Source organism: Lynx rufus, unplaced genomic scaffold (genome assembly GCF_022079265.1).
Source record: "Lynx rufus isolate CCGP_SWC_20201006 ecotype Redwood Valley unplaced genomic scaffold, mLynRuf1.p SCAF_5, whole genome shotgun sequence".
Lineage (NCBI taxonomy): Eukaryota > Metazoa > Chordata > Mammalia > Carnivora > Felidae > Lynx > Lynx rufus.
In genome coordinates, this window is record NW_025814867.1 from 37,874,051 (window position 1) to 37,901,134 (window position 27,084).

At 33.9% G+C, this 27,084-nt stretch overlaps 1 protein-coding gene across 3 annotated transcripts in view; it reads left to right on the forward strand.

The window, feature by feature from the left end:
- Window positions 1-27,084, forward strand: part of TRPC1 (transient receptor potential cation channel subfamily C member 1) — a 65,121-nt gene that overhangs the window by 12,463 nt on the left and 25,574 nt on the right. Inside the window, exons 2-5 of one of the 3 annotated variants that reach the window (XM_047100082.1) lie at window positions 1,647-1,801; window positions 8,082-8,183; window positions 12,613-12,815; window positions 26,547-26,678. In XM_047100082.1, the coding sequence (XP_046956038.1) occupies window positions 1,647-1,801; window positions 8,082-8,183; window positions 12,613-12,815; window positions 26,547-26,678 (592 nt within the window). The remainder of the gene's footprint in view (window positions 1-1,646; window positions 1,802-8,081; window positions 8,184-12,612; window positions 12,816-26,546; window positions 26,679-27,084) is intronic. The other 2 variants (XM_047100083.1, XM_047100084.1) reach the window with 2 other exon arrangements.

A 27,084-nucleotide genomic window follows, 5' to 3' on the forward strand; every position in this document is an offset into this window, starting at 1 on the left:
AATATTGCAGAATTAATGAAGGGCAGAAGTCCTTAGATTCAGCAAGCTTAATGAGTCCCTAACAGGATAAATAAAAAATTAATCCTCCCCTAGACACCTCATGAAACTAAAGAAAATAGAGTTTTTATGGGTAGCATTTTCCTACCACTAAAATATTGAAATAAATTCACCTTAAATAAGGTTTAAGATGTTACTTTCCAGTAACAATGTGAAATTTTCACTGGTCTATCTGTATATTCACTATTCGTCTTGTGACTAAGAGCTTCATTTTTTGAAGTTTTTTTATAAGTTTTTGCCATGGAACATTAGTATCTAAATATTAATTAGCAGTGCTATGAGGAAAATATTTCTTTTCGTGACTAGTTTTCTTATTGAGGAATCTAATGAAGTATGCCATCAAATAACTACCATTCAACTTCTTCCAAAATGTGTGGGAACTTTAAAGTCATTGACTAAAAATAGTAGCAAATCTTTGAAAAGTTTTAACAAAAATCTGTTAGTTTTCCTTCTTGTCCACTCATTTAGTTCACTTTTAGGATTTTTTCTTTCTGTATCATGAAATTACTCATTTCTTTTTCCTTGTGGTTTCCATTCTGATTGTTCTTTTCCTGTTTATTTTTCATACACTTTTGCGGAGCAACTATATTTGCAAGTCACTTAAAATGGTCTATTCCTCCTATGTTTCAAAAGTTAAATAAACAAAACCCACCTTGCTTTATTTAATTAGCCCTTCTTTTTTTATTTATTCCACCTTATTATTATATTACTGCACTAGCTAGTCAACAGATAAATATAATGGGCCCTCGGTGAAAATGATTACCTCCATAAATAATCTCATTTACCCTGTTGGGTCAACTCTTTTGATGTGGGCTGGAGTTAGGCGGAAGGTAATCTGCATGCTCCCAACACGTCAAACTTCACTTTGAAATATTCTGACTTCAGCCCTTACCAGCATTAATTATTTATTAATTTATGAAGTGAACATTCCCTGGTCATGTAAGCAGATGATGAGGCGAGTGAGTGAGTGAGTGAGTGTGTGTGTGTGTGTGTGTGTGTGTGTGTGTGTGTGTGTGTGGAGAGTGGGGAGAAGAGGATAGGAATCTCTGGCATCCTTTCCTCTTACTATGCATACCTACTAGCATGTATACATTCACACTGCTTTTCCAAACTAGGTTTTCCCCTGTAAAACCACTTCTTAATATTCTATGCTTGTTATTAGATCTTATTTTTAACCATTGTTATGTGCTAGTAAATGTGTATATGAGGTGTAAAACTAAATCCGTTAAGCTTCTTTTATTTTTCTAGCTTCCAGTCTGTACTTTTGGACATTCTGTATTATTTAAATATCTTCTAAAAGTTTCTTTCCTTACTTATAGTCAGTCAATTATGAATTTTAAACTTAACAACTTTTGTTTCAAACTGCACACTTAAAATTTTACTCCTTATGTTTGCAGTTGTTGTGCATACTATTTTATCAGGATATAAGTTTTTCAGCAAGGAAATGTTCCCATTTTCTTTGCACATTTCCATATGCAAAATGAGTTTAGATTTTTAAATTTTCTTTTAAATCACCAGGCTAAGTTTTTACAGTCATTCTTATCTAATATGTCTTGGATATTAAATTATGTTTGTATATTGTTATTTAGGTGACTATTATATGGTTAAAAAGATTTTGGAGGAAAACAGTTCAGGTGACTTGAACATAAATTGCGTAGATGTGCTTGGGAGAAATGCTGTTACCATAACTATTGAAAACGAAAACTTGGATATACTACAGCTTCTTTTGGACTACGGTTGTCAGGTACAAGGCTAGATAATTCTATCCAGTAGCTTCTAAGTACTGTTAGATATGCCATATTTTCTTCTTTCTTTCTAGTTTTCTTCCACTCCCCCCTCCCTTTCTTCCTTCTTTTTTTTTTCTTTCTTTCTTTCACCCTTTATTTGGTCTTGAGCCACTAAAAGTTTTAAAAACAAACCATGAAAAAGCCTTTTTATAAAAAGTATATTTTGACTTGATTTATCTTTTTCCTCCCAATTTTGACTTTTTCCTTCCTTATAAATGTTTTATAACATCTGACAGGTAAATTATCATGACTTATTAAAGATGGCTTTGTTTTTATTACTTATGTTATTACTATTTATATTATATATCTAAAAATAGTACAAATGTTCTGGAAGTGTCAGGGAAACAGATTTTTCTGTGGCCCGTGTAATTTACAAACAAAAGAACAAAATGCTCCTGACTCACAATGCAATTTTTAACTTGACTTTTATTTTGTCCTTTTAAATTTTATTAATTTTTCCTTTTTGTCTGAAGTTTAGTGTTTGCTTATAACTAAAAGTGAAAAAAAATTTTTAACTGGAAAATACAGACCTTTCTGTTTGTCTTCATATCAATTCAGGTAGAAAAGCAGGCATGCATATAAGTCTTGAAAGAATTCAGTCAAGAGATTGTGAAGGAAATTTAATAATATTATTTTCCTTTTCTTTTGGGTTTGCTTATGATGGGAGCACATGAATTCTTGCACTTCTTTTTTTCTTTCAAATAGCATGATTGTTTGCTCTGTTGGAGCTTCAAATTAATGAGGCTTTTTATTTTAGTGGCATCAGGAAGCACTCACAGAAAATTTAAAAAATATAAGTTTTATGTGTATTTTTACTGTGTGTATATGTACATATGCATTACAATATATGGCACTTTCTGTGTACATGCATATTTGGAGTAGAAAAAGAAATTGCCTTCCCAGCAATCCAGTTATCTAGAACACCACTGAGAACCAGAAAGTAACAAAAAAACATCTCTGAGCAGTAGGTGCCGTGAATTTTTCCATTTATGAACTTTAGTCAATAGAGTACTGGAGCTCTCCTTCAACTTTAACAAACTTATAATACTTACTCTTCTAATCCATAGAGAATTAGAGGGGCAACAGAAGGGACATGAGGGCTGCAGAAAAACAAAATGGGGCACAGTACCTCTGACTCTCTTTAATAAAGAGGTCAAAAGCATTACATATCTGATAATCTCTGAAGAAGTTGTATGTTGGGATGGTAATCATTGTTTATAACAATGGCCCAGAATAAGTGAGGAAAAGTTAAATTATATTCAGTACCTATTGTTTTGGAAGAAAGAAGAATATGTATAGTACTTCTGAAAGCAGAAAGCTTCCATCAAAATAGTTTAAATTTCAAAGTGAAACACTTAAAGGCATAAGCTTCAGTGACCTAGAAAATAGTTATAAAGAAGGACCCTGATGATTCTGGATAAAAGAAGTATTATAGTATGATAATCATTTTTATCTTTTTACATACATGATCCTGTGTATATAGTAATTCTGCAGTATACATGGTTCCTGATCACATTTGAACATCATAGCCAGCCTATATAGCTGTTATATTTTATAGACCGGAAAACTGAGGCTCATAGACTTTAATGAATTGCCCAGAGTTCTAAAGTGAGTAAGAGGAAAGCCAAGATTTGAACCTGATCTTCTGACTGCAAATCCCATGCTCTTTCCAGTTCACTGTGTTCTGTCTCAGGTTATCTCCGTCTTACCTATCAATCAACAGATGTCCAAAGCCTTTGGTTGGGTGTGATTGTGGAAATGAATAAGTAAAACATGAGGTCTGTACTAAAGGATATTAAAACTAATTGGACAATGAAAGTATAGTTGACCCTTGAACAATACAAATTTGAACTGCATGGGTCCATTTACATGTGGATTTTTTACAGTGTAGTACTGTAAATGTATTTTCTTTACCTTATGATTTTCTTAATAACGTTCTTTTTTCTAGCTTACTTTATTGTTAGAATACAGTGTATAATACACATAACATGCAAAATATATGTTAATTGACTGTTATTGGTGAGGCTTTGGTCAACATGCTATTAGTAATTGAATTTTGGGGGAGTCAAAAGTTATATGCAGATTTTTGAGTATGTGGGGGGTGGACACCCTTACCTAACCCCTGTATTTTTCAACTGTACATATGAATTTCTAATCAGTTAAATAATGCAGAAGTGTATTTGATAAGTACTGAGTGTATTATAATACTTGACCCTTGTGTATTACTTTGAGGTTAAAAAGTGCAATTATGTATTTTATCTTGCGTTATGCTAGTGGCTCTCAACTGGACAATTTTGCTCTCCAGGGGACATTTGATAATATCTGGAGACATTTTTGGTTTCGCAACTGGTGGATGGACCACCACTGGCATGTGGTAGGTGGAGGGTAGGGATACTGCTAAACATCCTGCAGTGCACAAGACAGCCCTACAACAAAGAATTATCGGGCCCCAAATGTCAATAACGTTACTATTGAAAAACCATGTTTTATGGTTAAACTTTTGTGCTTTACAACAGATGTTTTGGAAACATAGAAAAGAGAAAGTCACTGTGTATCTGCTATCAAGGTTTCATGGAAGTGTGTCACTTGAGCTCAGCTTTCAAACATTAATAATTACCAATATTTATGTAGTGCTATTGTATGCTAGGAATCTTAAATATATTCACTTCTTTAGTCCTCACCACAGCCCTATGAGATAGGTACTATTATTATTTCCATATTATAGTGGAGAGAACCAGTATACAAAAAGGTTAAGTAACATGCCCAAAGGTACAACACAAATGGCAGACTTGGAATTTGAACCCAGGTTCTGGCTCCAGGGTCCATGCTTTTACCTACTATTGAAACTACTCTCAAAAATGTACAGATAGCTCTGGAATAGGAGATGTGGAAAAGGATGTAAACAAAAGCACATGCAATGTATATTTTTGAGACAATGGATAATTTAGCCTTCTGAGGAAATTATTTGGGCTGGATGGTAGTGGGAAATATCTGGAAAAATAACTGAAACAAAACTAATGAAAAGGGCCTGAATGCCAGGCTAAGGAATTTGGGTGTATAGATAGTGGGGTCATTAAATGATTTTTGAGGAAGAATGTGATGTGTCCAGTAATATTTTAGGAAAACCATTCTAGTGGCTGTGTTCAGTATAGATTAAAAAATGGAAAGTGGGGAAGGCCATAGCTTGGGTGAACAGTTTTTACAGTAATCCAGATATGAAGAGGTTAAAGCCTGAACTAGAATAGTAGCTAAAAGAATAGGAGGAAAAATGGCAGATGTGAAAGATGTTATGAAGGAAGAGTTGATAGAACTTAGTATTTAAATTTGGAGGGGAGAATTTAAAAAGTCTAGGATGATTTGGAAATGTTAAACATAGGTGGCTGGGAGAAGGATGAAAGAAGTTAAGTCAAGCGTGGGGCAGAGGAATGTGAATTCTGGTTTTAGTCCTATTTATTTGGCGGGTATCAGGCAGTCTCCAATACACAGTTACACATGAAGATTAAATCTCTAGGGAGAGGTCAGGCTGGAGAGATAGAGCAGTCATGGACATGGGATGATCACCTGCATCATGAAAGTGGATGAAATTACCGAGGAGAGCAAAGGGCTCGTGCTGATTCTTTCTCAGGGAACATCTATGCTAATAAAGGCAATAGAAGGAAAGGGTTCCATTAAAGGAGTTTGGGATAGTGCAGCATTGTGAACACCAAAGAAAGAGTTTTAATGTGTTGCTTAGAAATCAAAGAAAATGAGGGAGTAGAAAAGGCACTGGATTTTGAAACTGGCATCAGTAGAGTTAGAGAACATGATATGCATGGGTTTGAGAAATTTGACAGAGTGAGAGAAAGAAAACTTGAGTGGTGAAAAGAAAAGACAGGATCAAGTCAGCTTAGCAAGAGTGAGGAAGTATTTCATGTTTTGGGAGATGGGAGCTAGGACTGTTTTTTCTGTAAATGAAGGACCAAGTGCCTATAGAAGAAAAACATTAAATAGAATACCAAGGTGGAAAACAGCTTTGGAAAGAAAATAAGAAGCTTCTTACTTTGAGCTTAGGGGAAAGAGTATGGGAATTGTTGAAAAGACATTCTGAGATGGGAAGGAATATAGCAAGCACCCTCGTTAATACATGCTAAGTATACATATTGAATACGTTGGTATAAAGGAGGGATGGTCAAATATTTGTGAGAAATTGGGAAGCAAAACTAATGACCTTTTGTCCTAACAGTATTTTAAACATTATTTGAAACTTTTTCATTCAGAACTTCCTTTGATTTATCAAATAAATATGATGTGTGCAGAATAAGTTAATCGTAACTCCTTATTTACACGATTTTTTTTTACACAAATAGTTTTTATTCCTGAAGCTTATCCTTTTAAGCATTGAAAGATTTAACATGAATCTTTCTTTATTCTTCACAAAATAGTGTATCTGAATATAATTTAACTTTACCATCATAAGTGGGAATCGTTGAGAATATAATTGTTTTATTTTGCTTTATATAATCTGAAAATATTAACATGTTTGTCCTTACATTACATGGCTTCAGACTGCTCTGTATTGATAGCGATTTTGCTATATTGATATTTTATCTTTTCATTGGTCAGCTTTTAGCAATTTTTTCACTTCTTTCTACTTTGTTAGTTTTAACCTAGCTGTTTCCTTATTCAGTAAAGACTTGGAGAATACTTGGGAAAGCCAGTTTTCCTTCATTTATAGACAACTCTTAAGTCAGTATGGTTGAGGCAATTCCTCCTGGGAAATAATGCCCATGAAGTTAGTTTGTGACAGCTCAATATAGTTATTTTGGAAATTTGCAGTTGGATCCATGGCTATGTTTCAGATAGTTGGAGTTGACTGGTGCTTTGACTTGAAGAGCAGTGCCATTACTATAATTAGCTTTATAGGTTAAAATTAATCATAAGTGAAATGTTTAGTAGTAATGAATACATAATTCTTTTTGTTTGCTTCACCTGACCAAGTATGGTAAAAACTGAAGAGAAATGTTTGCGAAGTGGAAGAATGATGCTAAATTCAAAGAATAGGCTACAGCCCAGTGAACCCTAAAAGTTTTAAGGGATAAAATAATTACATTTCTCATTAGAGTGGGGGGTTTTTCCTGTGGCAATATATAGGCAGTTCCTAATGATTGAATGTGGCCCCCAATTCTTTCTTTGGTGTGCTTAGTCCTATTTTTAGATATCCAAATAAAGTCTTCCATTTTTAGTCCTATTTTTGACATCTAGAGAAAGTGAATGGAAGTTTCATTCTTTTCAGCTACAAAGAATACTAAAGATCTGATAGTTTCATTTTCAAAAGAGAGAGGATGTTGATATAGATGGTTGTCAAAGACTATGACAGTTTTTCAACTGTACAAATTGAAAATAATCGGGTCGTTTTTTAAGATTAAAACATTATTTATCCCCGTGTTTCCCTTCTCCCTTTATAGCTTTCTTTAAGAAAACAAAACAAAACAAAACAAAACAAAAAGAAACACAGAAACCTGATGTCACAGTTGCCAAGTATAATAATAGGACTGTAGACTTTGTTGCAGTGTTGGAAAGTCCCTATTCTCAGCTTCTATTTACTTTTTCTTCCAGTCAAAGTTGGAGTTTCAAAATGAACTATAGTTTGGGATTTTTAAAACTATAAAGTCACTTCTCCATCTTGTCTCTAAGGACATTGGTGGCCTAGTTTTTTGTGGCTTTTACTTGATAAGATTGCTAATATCAATGTCAAATTTGTACCATTTCAGTCAGCCATGTATGTTTTAAAGTTGAGAACAGAGGGCTCCCCTTATCCTCATGGTTGCATTGATGATAATTTTTATTAGATTGAACATACCCTGTACCAGTAGTAATAGTCCTTGGCAATTTCTTTAATACATCTGGAATGTTAAGATTCTTTTGGTTCAAAGTTCAAAAGTAAAGATCTTGAAAAAAATTTTCAACTTTAAATATGGCATGGATCCATTAATAAGCCCTTCTCTTCAAGCATTTATTATTTCACCGGTTTATGCAATGAAACCAGGACAGAAATTTGTGTGTGTTGTGGTACACAAAAGTACTGCTAAGGCCAGCAAATGTACTATTTATTTGGACAGTCTAAATTTTTAAATATTTAATATTACTGTATATAATACAGTTTAAATTTAAAGAGTTTTATTTAGGAATTAGTAAAAATAAATAGTTTACCTTTTTATCCTCCATTTTCATTTTTAACCTTTTTTTTTTTTTTTGAAGTCCGCAGATGCACTTTTGGTGGCAATCGACTCTGAAGTAGTGGGAGCTGTTGATATACTACTTAATCATCGACCAAAACGATCATCAAGACCAACTATAGTAGTTAGTACTCTTAAATATTTATTAATTTGGATTTTTAAACCAAAATAGATCTGCCCCATTGCCATTTTTTTCTTCCCCTAAATTTATTTTGTTCTAAAGAAATAGTTTTTTTTACTGTAAGGTATTGCCTTAAAGTAAGTAGACACTTTGAAGAATAATTAATATTGCTTTCAGGAAACCTTTTTAAAATTAGTGATATTTCCATAACTTTGTCAGTGTGGATCAGTATTTTTAGTTTTGAACATTCTATAGATTAAGTTGAAAATTCAGGTTAGTTTCCAAATGGATCTACGAATTAAATATATACAGTGAAACCATAAAACTGGAAGAAAATGTAGGTGAATATTTAAGTGATTAGGAGTGGAAAGACTTTGTAAACTTAAAAGCAAAGGACAAAAATCATAAAAAGCAATGGCACAACCATTTGCTGTATAGAAGTTAGATTTCTGAAATTCAGACATTGAAAAAATTTAGAAAGCAGATGGATAATTGGAAAATATATTTCCTATATATCACAAATTAATCTTAATAATTGACAAATTGATGAAAAATATCAAGATGAGAAAAGGACATGAAAAACATCTCAGAAAAAGATTAAAAGTTACTACTAATAACACATGAAATACTAATTTTTGCTTGTCAAATTAGCAAACATTTTTAAAAATAATGATCATTGATTGCAAGGGAGTAGTACAGTCTCACACACAATTGGTAGGGAGGGTATTTTGGGAAGCAGTTTGGCAGAATGTGTCATAAACAAGAAAGATGCTCATATTTTTTAGTGCTTCCTCCTCTAGAAGCTGGTCAGAAATGTGGACAAAAATGTTAATTGTAATCTTATTTGTAGCAATGAAAAAACCATATGACACAATTTAAACACCCCCAAATAAAAGATGGGAAATAGTAATAATTACATATATATTAAAATGGTATTTTTCAAAGAATATATACAAACCTGAACAAATATCACATAAGAAGTCAAAAAATGAGAATAGTAAACTGGACATACAATATATAGTCCAAAGTTAAAAACATGCACAGACAAGGAACTATGAAATGTAGCAAAATGTTACCTCACAGCAGTCATCTCATTGCTAAATTAAGGGTATTTTTTGTGTTACTCCTTTTTTCTTTATTGCTTTTATAATTAGGAAGATAGCCACTAATCAAATTCTACTTTAAAAATGATATATTTGCTATATATCAAAATTTAGCAATTACAACCTTCATTATTGGTGAGGAGGTAGTAAGACAAGCAGTTTAAATAATTGCTGGTTGTGTAAACTGGCTATACTCAGAAAAATATTGTTTTACAAAAGAATTATAACTTGGTTACAGATTATCTGCCATTATCTGAGAACAATGAGAAACTCTGCTAAATTGCATACTTTATCACATATTAACTGAAATATTTTACTTTCATTTAGATATTACAAAGTTTGTGTAAGCATGACTTTCTCCAGAGGAGTGTACCAACTAGTTTAAGTTGTGGCGAGAGACCAACAGGAGCAGAGAAAATAAGGCCAAGAATACAGCCCCTGTCCAAAGGGTCAGAAATATCTAGACTCCTATTCAATTTTCTGTCACCTGTCTTGCAGTCATGATTATATTTTGGTATACTTATTCCACTTTCTAGCCTTTTAACCCCTTTACTTTTTTGGCAGGGAGTAGGGGTGTAACCTGCCAGGGTACTGGAGCAGCTGACTGGCATTCTTTTATCACCATTACCACTGTCAGTCGAATCTTGAGTTGTACTCAGTGAAAAACACTTTGTACTTTATCTGTAACCAAAAGGCTTATCCAGCCTTTGCTTGAGTACTTCCAGTGAGGGCAGGATCACATTTTAACAGCCCTAATACTTTTTGACAGGCAGTGTCAAATATTTTTATACACTTTTTTTTTTTTTATCATTTCAGTGAATTCATTCTGTATTCTTGGCTTATCAAAATTGTCTATTGATAAATTTTGACTTTCTAATACAGGTGGGGTGTTTTTTTTGGTAGTATGTAGATTATATAATGAGCAATTAAATTATGAATTTTAATCTTCTAATAATGTTTTTCATGTTAAGTATGTTTTATAGGAAAACTGAGGACATTTTTCTTTTAAGAGAATAAATATAATTTTCTTCTCTATAACCAGTAATAAGGAGAGAAAGGGCTAAATTTTTAGACTTCTTTCTTATTTTTAAATAAATTCATTAATTTAAAGTCCCCAATAAATAAATGGGAAGTACATAAACTATTCATAAAAGAAGAGGAAAACAGCTTAAGTATGTCAAAAAATAGTAAAATTTAACTAGTAAAGTAAATATTTCATGGTAGTTTTTTTTTGTGTGTTATAAATTGGGAATGACCATGCCTAGTGCTGCCTAGCTAAAGTGTGAAATGGGTACATTCCTATATTATTGGCAGTGTAAAATATGAAAAGAATGTTGGTAATATATATCAAAAGCTTCAAAACTGTTCATGGCCTTTAGACCTATTATTCGACTTCAGGGGTTCTGTGGTTAATGACTTTATCCTAAATTTCAAAAAAGCTGTATTCATAAAGATGTTTGTGGTAGGTTGTTTAAATAAAGAAAATAAAATATCTTGAGCATAGATCTATGAATTTTCTTAAATTGCATACTAAATTCTAAATACACGAATTTTATTTCCCAGAAATTCTGGGCTGTAGCTTTTTTTGCCCCCCCCCCCCTTTTTTTTAACAGAGGGTGAGAGAGAGAGAGAGAGAGAGTTCAAATGGGGGAGGGACAGAGAGAAAGGGAGAGAGAGAATCCCAAGCAGGGTCCATGCTGTCAGCATGGAGCCTGATGCAGGTCTCAACCCCATGAACCGTGAGATTATAACCTGAGTGGAAACCAATAGTCAGACAACTGGCTGAATCATCATGGAGCCCCTGGGCTGTAGCTTTATGAGATTATTAAAAGGGTTCTTGGAGTTCAAAATATTAAGGACCATTGTTTTGTTTTGCTTTGTTTTGTTTTGTTTAATGTTTTATTTTTTATTTTTGAGAGAGAGAGAGAGAGAGACAGTGAACAGGGGAGGGGCAGAGAGAGGGAGACACAGAATGCAGAAACACGGTCCAGGCTCCAAGCCTTCAGCACAGAGCCCAATGCAGGGCTCGAACTCACCAACCGAACCATGAGATCATGACCTGAGCCGAAGTCACATGCTCAACAGACTGAGCACTCCAGGTGCCCCAAGGACCATTGTTTTTAATCATTAATGCCAAATCACTTATATCAAAGATGTCCCTAAAAGGAGGTGTAATAGAGGTCTAGAAGGAGATACTATAAAATGTTTGTTGCTTTGGAGGAATATGGGAATTTTTATTCTTTCTGCTTTTCTATATTGTTCAGATATTTTATAATGTGTATGTATTACTTTTATGATATTAATAAAAATTACCAAAAAAATTCTGTGAACTTGATAAGCTTATGCAATGGAATCAAACATATCTCCCGGAAATGTGTGTGAAAAAGTGAGAAGTATTGGGAGGAGTATGCAATAGTCATAAAATAATCAACCATTTTATTTAACCCTGATTCTTTATTTACATAGTTCCTTTTTTCATGTCATGCCATCACCAGGCCCATGAGCCCATGTAGTGAAAGCAGAAAGAAACTATTCATAAAAGAAGGCTCCAGTGTAATACAGACCTGAGTTCTGATCTGCATTTTGCCACTCTGTTGCATAGCTTGGGCACATTAACTTCTCTGAGCCTCAGTTTCTTCATGGGGATTATAAATGCTCAATTTTGCAGGCTAATATGGGGATGAAATGAGGTGATAAATGTAAAGTGCCTAACAGTTTCAGGAGTGACTCATTAATAGTAGTTAGGATTGTTAGTGTTTTCGTGCCTTTGTAACAGGAAGTAGTATAGGTATTGATTGGGATATGTAGAGAATTCTACAAAATAAAGAGTGCTTCCTATTTACTTATCCCTTTCAGGCAGCTTCACTGCTATCAGTGTGGCAAGATTTGCCATAGAGGTGGAATTTTTAAAATTTTTCTCATGCATTTATACTCTGCCTATTTTTAACATTCCTGTTTTTCCTTTATATTCTTTTTCTAAGATTCTTGTTTTCATTGTCATGCATGTTTCCATAATCTTGTGAAAACTAAACACTTTTTTCTAAAGTATTTCTCTCGGTATCTTCACTTCTTTGTTACAAAAATAGAACTCTAGATGTATGAATGTATCCTATTGAAGATTTTTGACTGTCATGATTTATTGTATTTATTAATTAAAATTGAGTTTTCAGGTTTCAAAAAAAATTTAGTCCTGGTAAAATGTTATCATATTTCTTAATATAATTCTTACGTTCTTTGTGCATTCTGATTTTTTCATTTCATTTTCAGATAAATGTGTTGTTTTGCAGTCATAAATAATAATTTTGGACATTTATATAAATATTTTTCAGAAACTAATGGAGCGAATTCAGAATCCTGAGTATTCAACAACTATGGATGTTGCACCTGTCATTTTAGCTGCTCATCGTAACAACTATGAAATTCTTACAATGCTGTTAAAACAGGATGTATCTCTACCCAAGCCCCATGCAGTTGGCTGTGAATGCACATTGTGCTCTGCAAAAAACAAAAAGGACAGCCTCCGACATTCCAGGTTAGAAAGTTAAGGTTTTGATGAATAGGTGTGTGATACAGTAAGGTATGTCAGTGAAATTTTTGTTGTTTATCTTTCTATGCAGCTTTTAAGAAATATGGTACTGGGTTGCCTTATAAAAGCTAAACTTCTAGTTCTTTTGCTTAGTATGAGTTTTACATTTTTAAAAAATGTTTACTAAGTGATGAATAATTAGCAAAATCCTTCAAATTATGAAAGGTTTACCTCATACTTCTACTGGTGGGGCTTGAAGACACTTTGCTTTTTGAAAGCAGAGTTTATGAATCTAAGAGAATTTTCAAATAATGGAAGGGGTGGAGATACCCCTTCTTATTTATAAGGAAATAAATATTTTCTGTCTGACTAAATATTTAGCTTATTATGCCTCTTACTTCCCCTTTCACACAGTATGCAAGTTTTTTTCTCTTCCCATTATCCCCAGTCAAAATGTTGAGAACAACTGAGGAGAAAATGAACAAGAAAGTATCCCATTTTGGACAGGTTGAGCAAGATCACATACATGGGCATGTTGTATAAGGTTCTGGGCTAGACTTGAGATCTAATTTTCAGCATAAGCCTATATATAAATCATCTATGTAGTAATCAAATATAGTTGAAATTGTATCACATATAATATTTACTGTGGAAATGTGGTCTCGAAGTCCTAAGAAGCCTGTTGACAAGCTGTTTTTACAGTATATGAAATTAGCTTTAAAGCTGCAAAGTATTCACCCTTACTTCTTCCTTACCTTAAGAACAGATCTTTGGTAGATTGACAGATAGTGACAATCCATAAATTGAGAAAGTCTCCTGGGAATCAATTTAATGTTTATTTGCAGAGGTTGAGCTGAAAAATTTTTCTATTTTCAAGTTGATTTACAGTGAGATCTGTGTTTCTTTTTGATAAGATCAGGTTTATAGCTATGGCTTTATCATTTACTTTTTAGTTTTAAAATGACTAGTCTATAAGATGACCAACAAAAATGATCTTTAAGGCCTCTTCTAGTTTTGAAATCCTTTATTAATATTAAATATAAATATTTCCAGATTGTATGCTTGTTAGATAGGTGTGTAGTTGAAGCAGCTGAGGGTAGAGGAGTTGGAGCTGGAGAGAACACTCAGCCTGGCTTCGTTTGCGGCGGGGAAGACGCTTTGTTCTGAAATCTTTTAGAGAAAGAAAAGAGAAAGGAAACCATAAAACAGACTCTTAACTATAGAGAACATACTGAGGGTTGCCAGAGAGGAGGTTGGCGGGGGGATGGGTTAAATGGGAGATGGGTGTTAAGGAGGACACTTGTAATGAGCGCTGGGTGTTTATTATATGTAAGTGATGAATCACTAACTTCTACTCCTGAAACTAATATTACACTATATGTTAACTAACTGGAATTTAAATTAAAACTTGAAACAAAACAAAATAAAATAAAGTAAGATGAAATAAAATCAGGTAATGTCTTTCATCTTTTATTTTTTTTTAATATTTTTGGTTATACTGTATCCTTTGCATTTGTAGATAAAGCTTAGAATGAATTATCATTTTTTATAAAAATACTTGCTTGAGGGGCGCCTGGGTGGCGCAGTCGGTTAAGCGTCCGACTTCAGCCAGGTCACGATCTCACGGTCCGTGAGTTCGAGCCCCGCGTCGGGCTCTGGGCTGATGGCTCAGAGCCTGGAGCCTGTTTCCGATTCTGTGTCTCCCTCTCTCTCTGCCCCTCCCCCGTTCATGCTCTGTCTCTCTCTGTCCCAAAAATAAATAAACGTGGAAAAAAAAAATTTTTTTAAAAAATACTTGCTTGAATTTTTTTTTTTTAAGTAGGCTCCACACCCAACGTGGGGCTCAAACTCAAAACTCTGAGATTAAAAGTCATGTGCTTTACTGACTAAGCCAGCCAGGCACCCCAAATTTTTAAGAGAAGTTGCATTAAACCAATTTGGAGAGAATTGCCGTGTTAATAATATTAAATCATTCAAACTGTGAACATGGTATATCTCTCCATTTTAATAGATCTTCCTAATTACTCAGCAGTGTTTTCTAGTCTTCAATGTATAGGTCTTATACTTCTTGTTTACAATTCATTCCTAAGTATTTTATCTGTTTTGATAATACTGCACATGAGTTGCTTTCTTTCATTTGCAGATGGTTCATTGCTAGTATATAGAAATAAAACAGATTTTTTTGTATACAGGTTTTGTATCTTGTGATCTCACTAAACTCATTAGTTCTAATAGGGTGTTTTGTTTGTTTGCTTGCTTGCTTTTTAGATTCCCAAGGATTTTTTACGTATAAGATTATATCATCTGTAAATAGAGATAGTTTTACTTCTTTTCCAGTCTTTGGGCCTTCATTTTTCTTGCTTTATTACACTTATATTTTCTTGCTTTATTATCCAGGGTGATGTTGAATGTAAGTAAGACAATATCCTTGCCTTTTCTGGACTTTCTATTTGGGAAAGAATTCAGTCTTTTAACATTAAGTATGATGTTAGCTATAAGTTTTTCATTGATTTCCTTTATAAGAATAAGTAAATTCCTTTATACTTCTAGTTTTTGAGGGTTTGTTTTTTTTTAAGTCAAGAATTGATTTGGGATTTTTGCCAAATGCTTTTTTGCATCTATTAAGTTGCTCATATGGTATTTGTTCTTTATTCTATTTATATGATGTATTATATTAATTTATGTTCAGATGTCAAACTAACCTTGCATTCCTGGGATAAACTCCACTTGGTTGTGTTATACAATACATCTTAGGGGTTACTGAATTCATTGTGCTAATATGTTAAGTATTTTTGTGTGCATGTTCATGAGGGATAGTGTTCTATAACATCTTTTTCCTATGTCTTGTCTTGCTTTGACATCAGGAGAACACTGGTCTCATAAAATAAGTTTTGAAATATTTCCACCTCCTCTATTTTCTGACACAGTATTGTTTAGGACAGACACTATTTGTTCCTTCCTTACATGTTTGATAGAATTCATCAGTGAAGCCATTTGGATCTAGATTCCTTCTTGGCAGGGTGGCTTTTAATTTCTAAGTCAATTTTCTTAATATAGGGTTCTTTGGATTTTCTGCTTATTCTTGAATCTGTTTGATAATTTGTGATGGACTAGGAATTTTTCCATTCCATCTATGTTGTCTAATTTGGCATAAAGTTGCTCATATTCCTTTAATATTTTTCCTTTCTGTAGGATCTCTTTTTATTTTCTTATTTGTGTCTTCTCTTTTTTTATTGGTCATTATAGCCCAGAAATTGCCCAGCTACAGTCTTCAGGTCAAATCCAGCCCACCAACAGTTTTTATAAATAAAGTTTTATTGAGATATAGCCAACCATTCGTTAATTTATTGTCTGTTGCTGCTATCACTATATAACAGTAGGGTTGAGTAGTTCTCAAAGCCTAAAATGGTTATTATCAAGCCATTTACAGAATGAGTTTGCTGATTCCTAATCTACCTAAAGGCTTGTCAGTTTTATTGATCTCTTCCAAGAAACATTAATTTCATTCTTCTCTGCTGTTTTTCTTTTTTATTGCTTCTGCTTGGATTTTTATTATCTCTTTCTATTTATTTTGGGTTTGATTTGCTCTTCTTTTTCTAGCTTCTTTTTTTTAATATTTTTTTTAAATTTTTTTTTTTTCAACGTTTATTTATTTTTGGGACAGAGAGAGACAGAGCATGAACGGGGGAGGGGCAGAGAGAGAGGGAGACACAGAATCGGAAACAGGCTCCAGGCTCCGAGCCATCAGCCCAGAGCCTGACGCGGGGCTCGAACTCACGGACCGCAAGATCGTGACCTGGCTGAAGTCGGTCGCTTAACCGACTGCGCCACCCAGGCGCCCCTTTTTCTAGCTTCTTAAGTTAGAATTTAGCTTATTGATTTTAGATTTTCTTTATTTTTAATGTAAGTATGTTCAAGATATTTTCTAATTATTTTGTGATTCCTTTGATTATTAATATTATTATTATTATACTTCCTTTTTAAGAGAAGTTTTAGGTTTAACAAAACTGAGCAGAAAGTACAGAGTTCCTACATACTACCAAATTCACTCCCTCCCCAGCTTCCTGAAGATCAGCATTCCTCACTTGTGTGATATCTTTGATTCAATAGATGAACAAACATTGACCCATAATTATCACCCAGATAATTAGGGTTCACTCTTGGTGTTGTACATTCCAAAGGTTTTGACAAATGTATAAGGACATGTAGCCACCATTCATAGTTTCATAGAAAATAGTTTTACTACCCTAAAAATCCCCTACATTACACCTATTTGTCCCTGCCTCACCTCAAACCCCTGGCAACCACTGATTTTTTTTTTTTTTATTGTCTCAATGGTTTTAACTTTTCTGTAATGTCATATAATTGGAGTCATATATAGTATGTAGCCTTTTCACATTGGATTCTTTCACTTAGTCATACACGTAAGTTTCCCTCATGTAAGTTTCCCTCACATGTTTTCATGGCTTGACAGTGCATATCTTTTTAATATTGAACAATATTTTATTGTATGAATTTTCTACAGTTTGTCCATTCACCTACTGAAAGACATCTTAATTGCTTCCAAATTTTGGCAGTTATGAATAAAGCTGTTAGAAACATTCATGTACAGGTTTTTGTGTGGACATAAGTTTTCAATTCATTAGATAAATTACCAAGAAGTGTGATTGCTGGATCATATGGTAAGAATATGTTTACTTTTACAAGAAACTATCTTCCAAAGTACCCACACCATTCAGCATTCCTACCAACAAAGAATGAGAGTTGATGGTGCTCCACATCCTTACCAGCATTTGATATTGTTGGGGTTTGGATTTTAGCCTTTTTAATTGGTATGTAATGGTACTCATTGTTGCTTTAATTGCAGTTCCCTAGTGACATATGATGTTGTACATCTCTTTATATGCTTATTTGCCATCTGTATATCTTCTTTTGTGAGATGTCTGTTCAGATCTGTTGCTTATTTTTTTATTTATTTTTTAATGTTTTTAATGTTTATTTATTTTTAAGAGAGAGAGATTGAGAGGCAGAGCATGAATGGGGGAGGGGCAGAGAGAGAGGGAGACACAGAATCTGAAGCAGGCTCCAGGCTCCGAGCTGTCAGCACAGAGCCCGACGTGGGGCTCAAACCCACAAACCATGGGATCACCACCTGAGCCAAAGTCAGACGCTTAACCGACTGAGCCACCCAGGCGCCCTTGTTGCTTATTTTTTAATTGTGTTGTTTGTTTTCTTATTATTGAGTTTTAAGTGTTCTTTGTATACTTTATATACAGAGTCCATTATCAGATATATTTTTTGCAAATATTTCTCTCAGCCTGTGCCTTGTCTTTTCATTCTTTTCATTCATGGTCTATTTATTTGTTTGTTTATCTATCTTATTTATTTAAATGTTTATTTATTTATCTTGAGAGAGAAAGAGAGCTAGCACATGCAAGCGGGGAAGGGGCAGAGAAAGAAGGAGAGAGAGACTCCCAAGCAAGCTTCTTTCTGTCAGTGCAGAGCCCCATGTGGGGCTTGATCTCAGGAACCCATGAGATTATGACCTGAGCCAAAACCAAGAGTAGGACAATTAATCAACTGAGCCACCCAGGTGCCCCCTGGGTTATTTTAAAGTGTGTTGTTGTACTTGAACATATTTGGGGATTTCCCAGATTTCCTTCTACTGATGACTTCTAATTTAATTTCTAATGTAATTAATTGATTGGAGAATATACTGTATTTAAAAAAACATTTTTTTAATGTTTATTTTTGAGAGACAGAGACAGAGACAGAGCATGAGTGGGGGAGGGGCAGAGAGAAATAGAGAGAGACAGAATCTGAAGTAGGCTCCAGGCTCTGAGCTCTGAGCACAGAGCCTGACATGGGGCTCGAACTCACGAACTGCGAGATCATGACCTGAGCTGAAGTCGGACGCTTAACCTATTGAGCCACCCAGGTGCCCCTACTGTAATTTGTAAATAACTTTATTGAAGTATAATTCATATATAATAAAATTCACCCTTCTGTAATATGCACAGAGTTGGACATTGACCATCATTATCTAATTCCAGAACATCTTATCACTTCAAGAAGAAACACCATGCTCATTAGCAGTTACTCTCCCAGCCCCTGGAACCACTAAATTTACTTTCTGTTCTTGTGGGTTTGCCTATTCTGTATATTTCATATAAGTGAGATCTTTCAAGCTGACCATCTTAGTGGTCATTTGCTTATCTTCTTTGGAGATGTCTGTTCAAATCCTTTTCCCAGTTTTTAATTGGTTATCTGCCTTTTTATGGCTGAATTGTAAGAGTTCTTTATATATTTTGGATACAAGTCCTTCATCAGATACATGATTTGTAAATCTTTTTTCAGATCCTGTCAGTTATATTTTTACTTTCTGGATGGTGTACTTTGAAGCATGGAAGTCTTATATTTTGGTGGAGTCCAGTTGATCTCAATTTTGAAATTATAGCTAAGATACCATTGCTTAATTTGGAGAATGCACTTTTTATGATTTTGTTCTTTTTTTTTTTAAACGTATTAAGACTAGTCCTATGGCCTACTATGTAGTCTAACATAGAGAATATTCTATGTACTTTTGAAATAATGCATATTTGGCTGTTTTGGGGTAAACATTCAATAAATATCAGTTTGAACATATATTCTTTCATAGCATTTGAGTCTTCCTTATCCCTACTGGTTTTCTATCCATTTATTCTATCAATTTCTGGGAGAGGAATATTAAATCTCAGAATGTATCAGAATATATAATTTATCCTTGTCAGGTGCAGTGTTCTGTAGATGTCTAGTTGGTTAATGGTCTTGTTTAATTTTTCTCTTTCCTTTTTCTCTTTCTTTATATCTTTTGTCTGGTTGTTCTATCCATTTTTGAAAGTGGGGTATTAAAGTTTCTAATTGTTATCGTTCAGTGTCTATTTCGTTTCTGTTCATTTTTTCTTCATAATTTTAGTACTTATTGTTACAAATATGTTTATAAATGTTATATCTTCTTGAAAAGGTTCACCTTTTATCATTATAAAATGTTTGTCTTGTCACTAGTAACAGTTTTTTTTTTGTTTTAAACTCTGATGTTAATATGGCTACTCTAGCTTTCCTGTGGTTGCTGTTTGCATGATACATCTTTTTCCAGACTTTTACTTTCAATGTATTTGTATCTTTGAATCTTAAGACAACATATAGTTAGATTATGCTTTTTTTTTAAATCTAGTCTGACAACTTCTACTTTTGATTCGATTGTTTAAACCATACACATTTAATATTATTAACATAGTTGTATTCACATATGTCATTTTTCTTTTTGCTTTCTGTATGTCTCCTTTTTTGTTTTCTATGTGTCATATCTTTCTTGTTCCTCTATTCCTTCATTAGTGCTTCCTTTTACATTCAGTGTATATTTTATTTATTTATTTTAAAGTTTTGTTTTTGTTTTTTTAAATTTTTATTTGTTTTTGGGAGAGAGGGAGAAAGAGCACAAGCAGGGGAGGGGCTGAGAGAGACAGAGACACAGAATAGGAAGCCAGCTCCAGGCTCTGAGCTATCTGCATAGAGCCTGATGCGGGGCTCAAACTCATAAATCATGAGATCATGACTTGAGCCAAAGTCAGACACTTAACCGACTGAGTCTCCCAGGTGCCCCTACTTATTTATTTTAGAGTGAGAAAGAGAATGGAAGAGGGGCAGAGAGAGAGAGAGGGAGAGAGGATATCCCAAGTAGGCTCTGTCAGCACTCAGCCCAGCATGGGGCTCGATCTCATGCACCATTAGATCATGACCTGAGCTGAAATCAAGAGTCGGGTGCTCAGTTGACTGAGCCACGAGGCACCATGAGTGTATATGTTGTAATGTAGCATTTTATTATTATTAATGAATTATTTATTATATGTTTTCAGGTTTTTTTTTTTTTTTTTTTTTTTTTACTGGTTGCCCCAGAGCTAATCATAGGCATCTTATCAGAATCAGCTTCAGATTTATACTAGCTTAATTCTAACATATGGAATGCTATATATGTGTGTGTGTGTATATATATATATATGTAGTCTCTTTTCTATCCCTTTAATTGTATTATTGTTATACATATTTCATCTATTAATGTTATAAACCCAACAGTGTATTGTTATTATTTTACTGTCATCATTTCCTTAGTCTATTATAGCTGTAGTCCTGATCACTTATTTTGTGCTGCTGTTGGTGAATACATTACACATGTATTACATTTCTCTGTTATCATAGGCCAAACAGTACATTATTATTTTATATAATTGCTTTTTAAAATCAGTTAACAGAGAGAAATCTGTATTTATAGTGTCTTTTATAATTATATAATTTTGCTGGTGCTCTTTGTTCATGTGGACTTGTATTACCCATCTGGGATCACTTGCTTTTAAGAGCTTTCTTTAGTATTTCTTCTAAGGCAGATCTGCTAGGAACATATTTAATCAGTTTTTGTTTTTCAGGTAAAGTTCTTATTTTGCTTTTACTTTTAAAGAATAATTTGGGTGGTTATAGTATTTTTGATAGTTTTTTCTTTGAGTGTTTTGAATATTGAATGCTCCCTCTATTGTTTCTACTGAGAAGTCTGCTGTTAGCCTTATTGGGGTTCCCTTGTAAATGCCTCATCATTTTCCTCTTGTTGTTTTCAAATTTTTCTCCTTGCCTTTGACTTTCAGCATATTTATCATGATATTTCTGTTTGAGTCTCTTTGTATACATCCTTCTCAGAATTTGTTGAGTTTCTTAGACGTGCAAGTTGTTGTTTTTCAGTACTTGGTAAATTTTGGTAAGTTGTTAGCCATTATTTTTTCAAAACTTTTTTTCTTCTTTTTCTTGTGTCCTGGTATACCCATTATGAGTATGTTGTTGTACTTTAAAAGTATTACATATCTCTGTGGATTTCTGTTCATTTTTCTTCATTCTTTTTTTTCCTCTTTGTTCCTTGGCTTGCATAATCTCTATTGATATATCTTCAAGTTTTGTAGTTCTTTCTGTTACGTACTGCATTATTTTGCTTAGGGCTGTCATAATAAGATACCACACTGGATGACTTAACAGAAATTTATTGTCTTACAGTTCTGTAGCCTATGAATCCAAAGTCAAGGTATTGGTATGATTCATTTATTCTGAGAACTCTGAAGGAGGGATCTGTTCCAGGCCTCTGTTACTGGCTTATAGATGGCCACCTTCATGTTCAGAGAGTATTCTCCCTGCATGTGTACCTGTCTCTACACTACCCCCCCACGTTGTTATAAAAACACTAATTATATTGGATTTAGGCCCACCTTAATGTCTCATTGTTACTTGATTACCTTTGTAAAGACCCTGTCTACAAATAAGGACACATTTTGAGATACTGGTGGATAGACTTCAACATATGAATTCTAGGGGTACACATCTCAACCTATTGCAAGCTCCTCTAATGAATTGAAAATGCAGTTATTGTACATTTCAATTCCATAATTTCCATTTTGTTCTTTTTCATAATTTCTATCTATTTATTGATATTCTCTGTTTGATGCAACATTGTCATCATGCCCTCTTTTACTTCTTTAATCATACTTCCTTTAGTTTTGGAATATATTTATAATGGCCACTTTGTAATCTTTTTCTGTTAAATATGACTTCTGGTTACTTTCAAAGGCAGTTTCCATTACCTGGGTTTTTTTTTTTTTTTTTCTTTTTCTCCTTGGGTATGAGACATGTTTTCTTATTTCTTTTCATGTCTCTTAATTTTTTACTGGAAACTAGACATTTTAGATAATATAGCAACTCTGTGTGCCAGTCCCCTCCATTTTCAGGGGCCTATTGCTGTTATTTGTTTGTTTTATTTTATTTTTTTTAGCAACTGGCTGGATTATTTTAGTGAAATCTGTTTTCCCCCTTAGTTGCTGTTTGGTGAGGGACAGCTTGACTTTTTCTTGCATATCTAGTATTTCTTTGTTTGAAATCTGGACAGTCTAGTATATATTATAGCAAGTCTCAATAATCTTTTACTTTTCTAAGGTTTTTTAAAAATTATTTTTCTGGTCTGCTGAATCTTGTCTCCCTGTGAGGTACAATCATTGATCTCTATGCTTAGCTTATTTTTTTTTCTTATTTTTATTTTTTAGCTTTGATTCTTTTTTTTTTCATATTTATTTTTTGGGAGAGCACAAGTGAGGGAGGGGCAGAGAGAGGGGGACAGAGGATGTGAAGCAGGCTGTATGCTGACAGGCTGACAGCAGTGAGCCCAATGTGAGGCTCAAACTCACGAACCAAGAGATCATGTCAGATGCTCAACTGACTGAACCACCCAGGTGCCCCTTAGCTTTGATTCTTAAGGGTCATTTTAGGGTCTCTGTAGGTGAGCCACTAATTTGGTAGAAGTTATGTTAATACACTTTGGGCCTATAAGAGTTCTGCTGTCTCCTGATGAATCTGTGGGTTAGTCAAAGTTGCAGCCATTTCTCAATAGTTCTTGTCTTTTCTTTTTACCAAACTGTCTGATGTTCTCCACATATGCCTAATACGTTAATCTGCCAGAGATCTCTGGAGACCTTGTATGAATTATTTTATGGCTTTTTTCACTTCCAAGATCTTGCTGTTAAATTTCTGGTTTGTCTACTGTTTGTTTCTACTCAGACTCCAAGCTTGGTTTTATAAAACTGCAGGTTTTCCTTGTTCATCTCCTCCAAGTCCAACCCTTTCAGCCATCAGAACTGTAGGTTTTTGCCTCCAGTCGAATTGATTTTCCCCTTTAAGCACAAAAGTACAGGTTTACCAGTCTCAGGCTGGAAAACTGCAGTTCTCCTTGACAGAACTTGGGGGGCAGAGGTGATGGAGGTAGCCTCAGGCAAGAAGACCACAGATTCGAACCATTCTTACCTGAAGCTCTAGCAGTTTTTCAGTAATTGATTCTCAGTAGATAATTTCCACTGCCCTCAAAAGGTTGATTTTTTAAAAATACAGCTAACTCTTGAGCACTGTGGGAGGTAGGGGCACCAACCCCCTGTGCAGCAAAAGAATCCATGTATAACTTTTGACTTCGCAGAAGCTTAACTACTAATTCGTCTACTGTTGACTGGAAGCCTTACTGATAGCACAGTCAGTCAACACATATCTTGTATGTTATATGTATTATGTACTATATTCTTGTAATAAAGTAAGCTACAGAAAAGAAAATGTTATTAAGAAAATCATAAAGAAGACAAAATACATTGATAGTACTGTACTGTATCAAAAAAACCCACAGAGGTGCCTGGGTGGCTTAGTCGGTTTAGCGTCCGACTCTTGGTTTCAGCTCAGGTCATGATCTCGTGGTTTTGTGGGTTTGAGCCCTCCATTGGGCTCTGTGCTGGCAGTGTGGAGTCCGCTTGAGATTCTCTGTCTCCCTCTCACTCTACCCCTCCCCTACTTGCTTTGTCTCTCTCAAAAACTTGAAAAAAAATTTTTTTAAATCCCACGTAAAAGTGAATCCATAGAGGTCAAACCCATGTTGTTCAAGGGACAACTGTAATTGTATCCATTTGTATACATATTTTTTGTGTGTAGTGGAATCATTGACCTCTTCACACCACCATTACTTTGATAGTATTTTGAATACCAAATTGATAGATTTTATAAAATGAGTCAGCCCCGTTACTTGTCAGATTCCATCTAAGTACTTTCTATACAACAGTACTTGATTATTACTCTAACACAATTGGTTGCCACCATTACTAGCTGTCACTCTTGCTGTGCATTTTGTCATTAATCCTTAATATATTTTGAGACATGATAATGTTGGTTAATACAGAAGTCATTTTTTTAGACATAATCTGATAAAATTAATATAGAAATATTGATAGAAACAGAACAGTTGCTTAGTTATACAAATTTTTCTCAAGTTTTTGGACAGTTTTGTTTTCGGCAAATATCTCTTTAGAAATCCTTAAGACAGCTAAACTTGTTTTATTGAATAGCTAACTTATAATTGGATTTCACAAATACTGTTTTCTTAAAAATGCATTATACAAAATTTACTTTTATATCTTAAGTAAGACCTGAAACCTATACGGTAAATAAGGAATATTTTAGTAAGTTTGTTTAAATAAAAATTTATGGGCACCTCAGTGGCTCAGTCGGTTTAGCATCATATCCTCTGTCCCCATCTCTCTCTGTCCCTCTCCTGTGCATGCAATATTTCTCTCTCTCAAAAATAAATAAACATTTAAAAAAATTTAAATTCCCATATGGGAAAGTTCAATTGCAAACAAAGGAAAAAGACAAACAAGAAACTGAGAAAAAGTATTTAGAACACTTTGACTAGACAGAGGGCTAATTTCTTTGATATGTAGATCTTACAAATTGATTAAAAAAAACAATTATCAGAAAAATAGGCTAATGAAAATGAACAGGCAGTTTACAGAAGAAGTATAATGGATAGTGAACATACAAGGATGCTTAAGCTTATAAAGAAATGCAAATAAAACAACTCTAGAATTACAGTTTTTATCTGCAAGAGTGGCAAAATATTGATGATGATGTAGGGAGAAATGAGCTCTCCTTATTGTTAGTGCTTTGGAAACATGTTAGAATTTAAAATACACATGCCATTTTATCCAGCAATTCTAGTATGCAAAAGATATGTGAACTAAAGAATATTCATTGCTGCATTATTTATAGAAGTAAACAATTAGAAGCAACTGAAATTTCCATTAATGGAGATCTGATGAGCTGCCATCAAATGGAAAACCATCCAGTATTAGAAAAAAATGACATGACTCTATATGTAGTGACATAGAGTTGTTCCTTTACATAGTATGTCTGATTATGTTTGTGTGTGAATTGAAAATATCAGGAAGGTATTGACAATTCTCCATAATGTGACCATCTTTGAAGAGTAGAGTGGTGGAAGGAGAATTAGGGACCATCATGTTTCTGAACTGCTTGCTGTTTTTAATAACAAACATGTATTAATTATGTTTAAAAGAAAATACACATTATATAATACCTACCAAATTGAGAAATTAAGAATTATATGCTTACAAATTAAAGATATATAGCAAAAGTTTTCTGCTTTGCTTCCTATTTATGTATTGAATATGAAACCTAATTAGTTTACAGAAGGTAAAGGGACATGCTTTTCTGTTAGAGAATGTGCATAAATGAATGATTTCGTTCCTTTTTTTTTTTTTTAAGGAGAGAGAGAGCACTAGTGGGGGAGGGACAGAAGGGGAGAGAGAGAGAGAGAGAGAGAGAGAGAGAGAGAGAGAACGAACCTTAAGCAGGTTCCACATCCACCACTGTGAAATCATGCCCTGAGCTGAAATCAAGAGTCGGACACTTAACCAACTGAGCCACGCAGACACCCCAATGATTTCATTCTTAAGATTCAAAATATCTTTAAAAAAATAACCTGGTTGAGTAAGTCATATGTTACATATATCTAGCATATGAAAGCAGACTCATCACTGAGGAAAGAAAAATTTAATAATCATCCACATCATATTCAAAATGTATTAGTTATTAGCATATTTCATTTAAAATAATATTGGGTTCAGGAATAGAAATTTTTTAATTAAATTGGATTGTAGAATACAAAGACTTATGTTTTTTAAGTCTTCTTATGCAGGTTATCCTGTAATAAGTATATTATAGTTGTTTTCTTTTAATTTTACAGTACTTTAATTTTAAATTTATGAAAATCATAGGTTAAAAATACTAATTATATGTGTATAATACATTTATTTTACATTACGGAATCGAATTTTATCACAGGTTTCGTCTTGATATATATCGCTGTTTGGCCAGTCCAGCTCTAATAATGTTAACAGAGGAGGATCCAATTCTGAGAGCATTTGAACTTAGTGCTGATTTAAAAGAATTAAGCCTTGTGGAGGTGGAATTCAGGTGGGAATGAATGGAAATTGTAAATTACATCTTTTTTTTTTCAGAATCTCTTCAGCCTGAGTTTTTTTCATAGACCAAATTAATGTTTATTTTTATTTACTTCTGATCTAAGGGAACCAGACCTTGCTGCCACCTATTTGGGATTTACCTTCAGATTCAATGGAATAGACCTTGGTATTACTTAGGTCACTCCTTCCCCACCTGCCCTTTGCCATTCTTGCACCATCCTTAAGCAACCCCCCCCCCCCCCCCCCCGCCGCCACCTTTATTTAATGTTGCCAAAGGCATTCTAGGACAGTGTAAAGAATAGTGGAAGTGATAGCCTTAAGCAAGAGCAGATTTATTTATAACTCCTCTGTGTTCTACCTCCCCTCATTCCCAGATTCTGTAATCATACCTGGAGCCT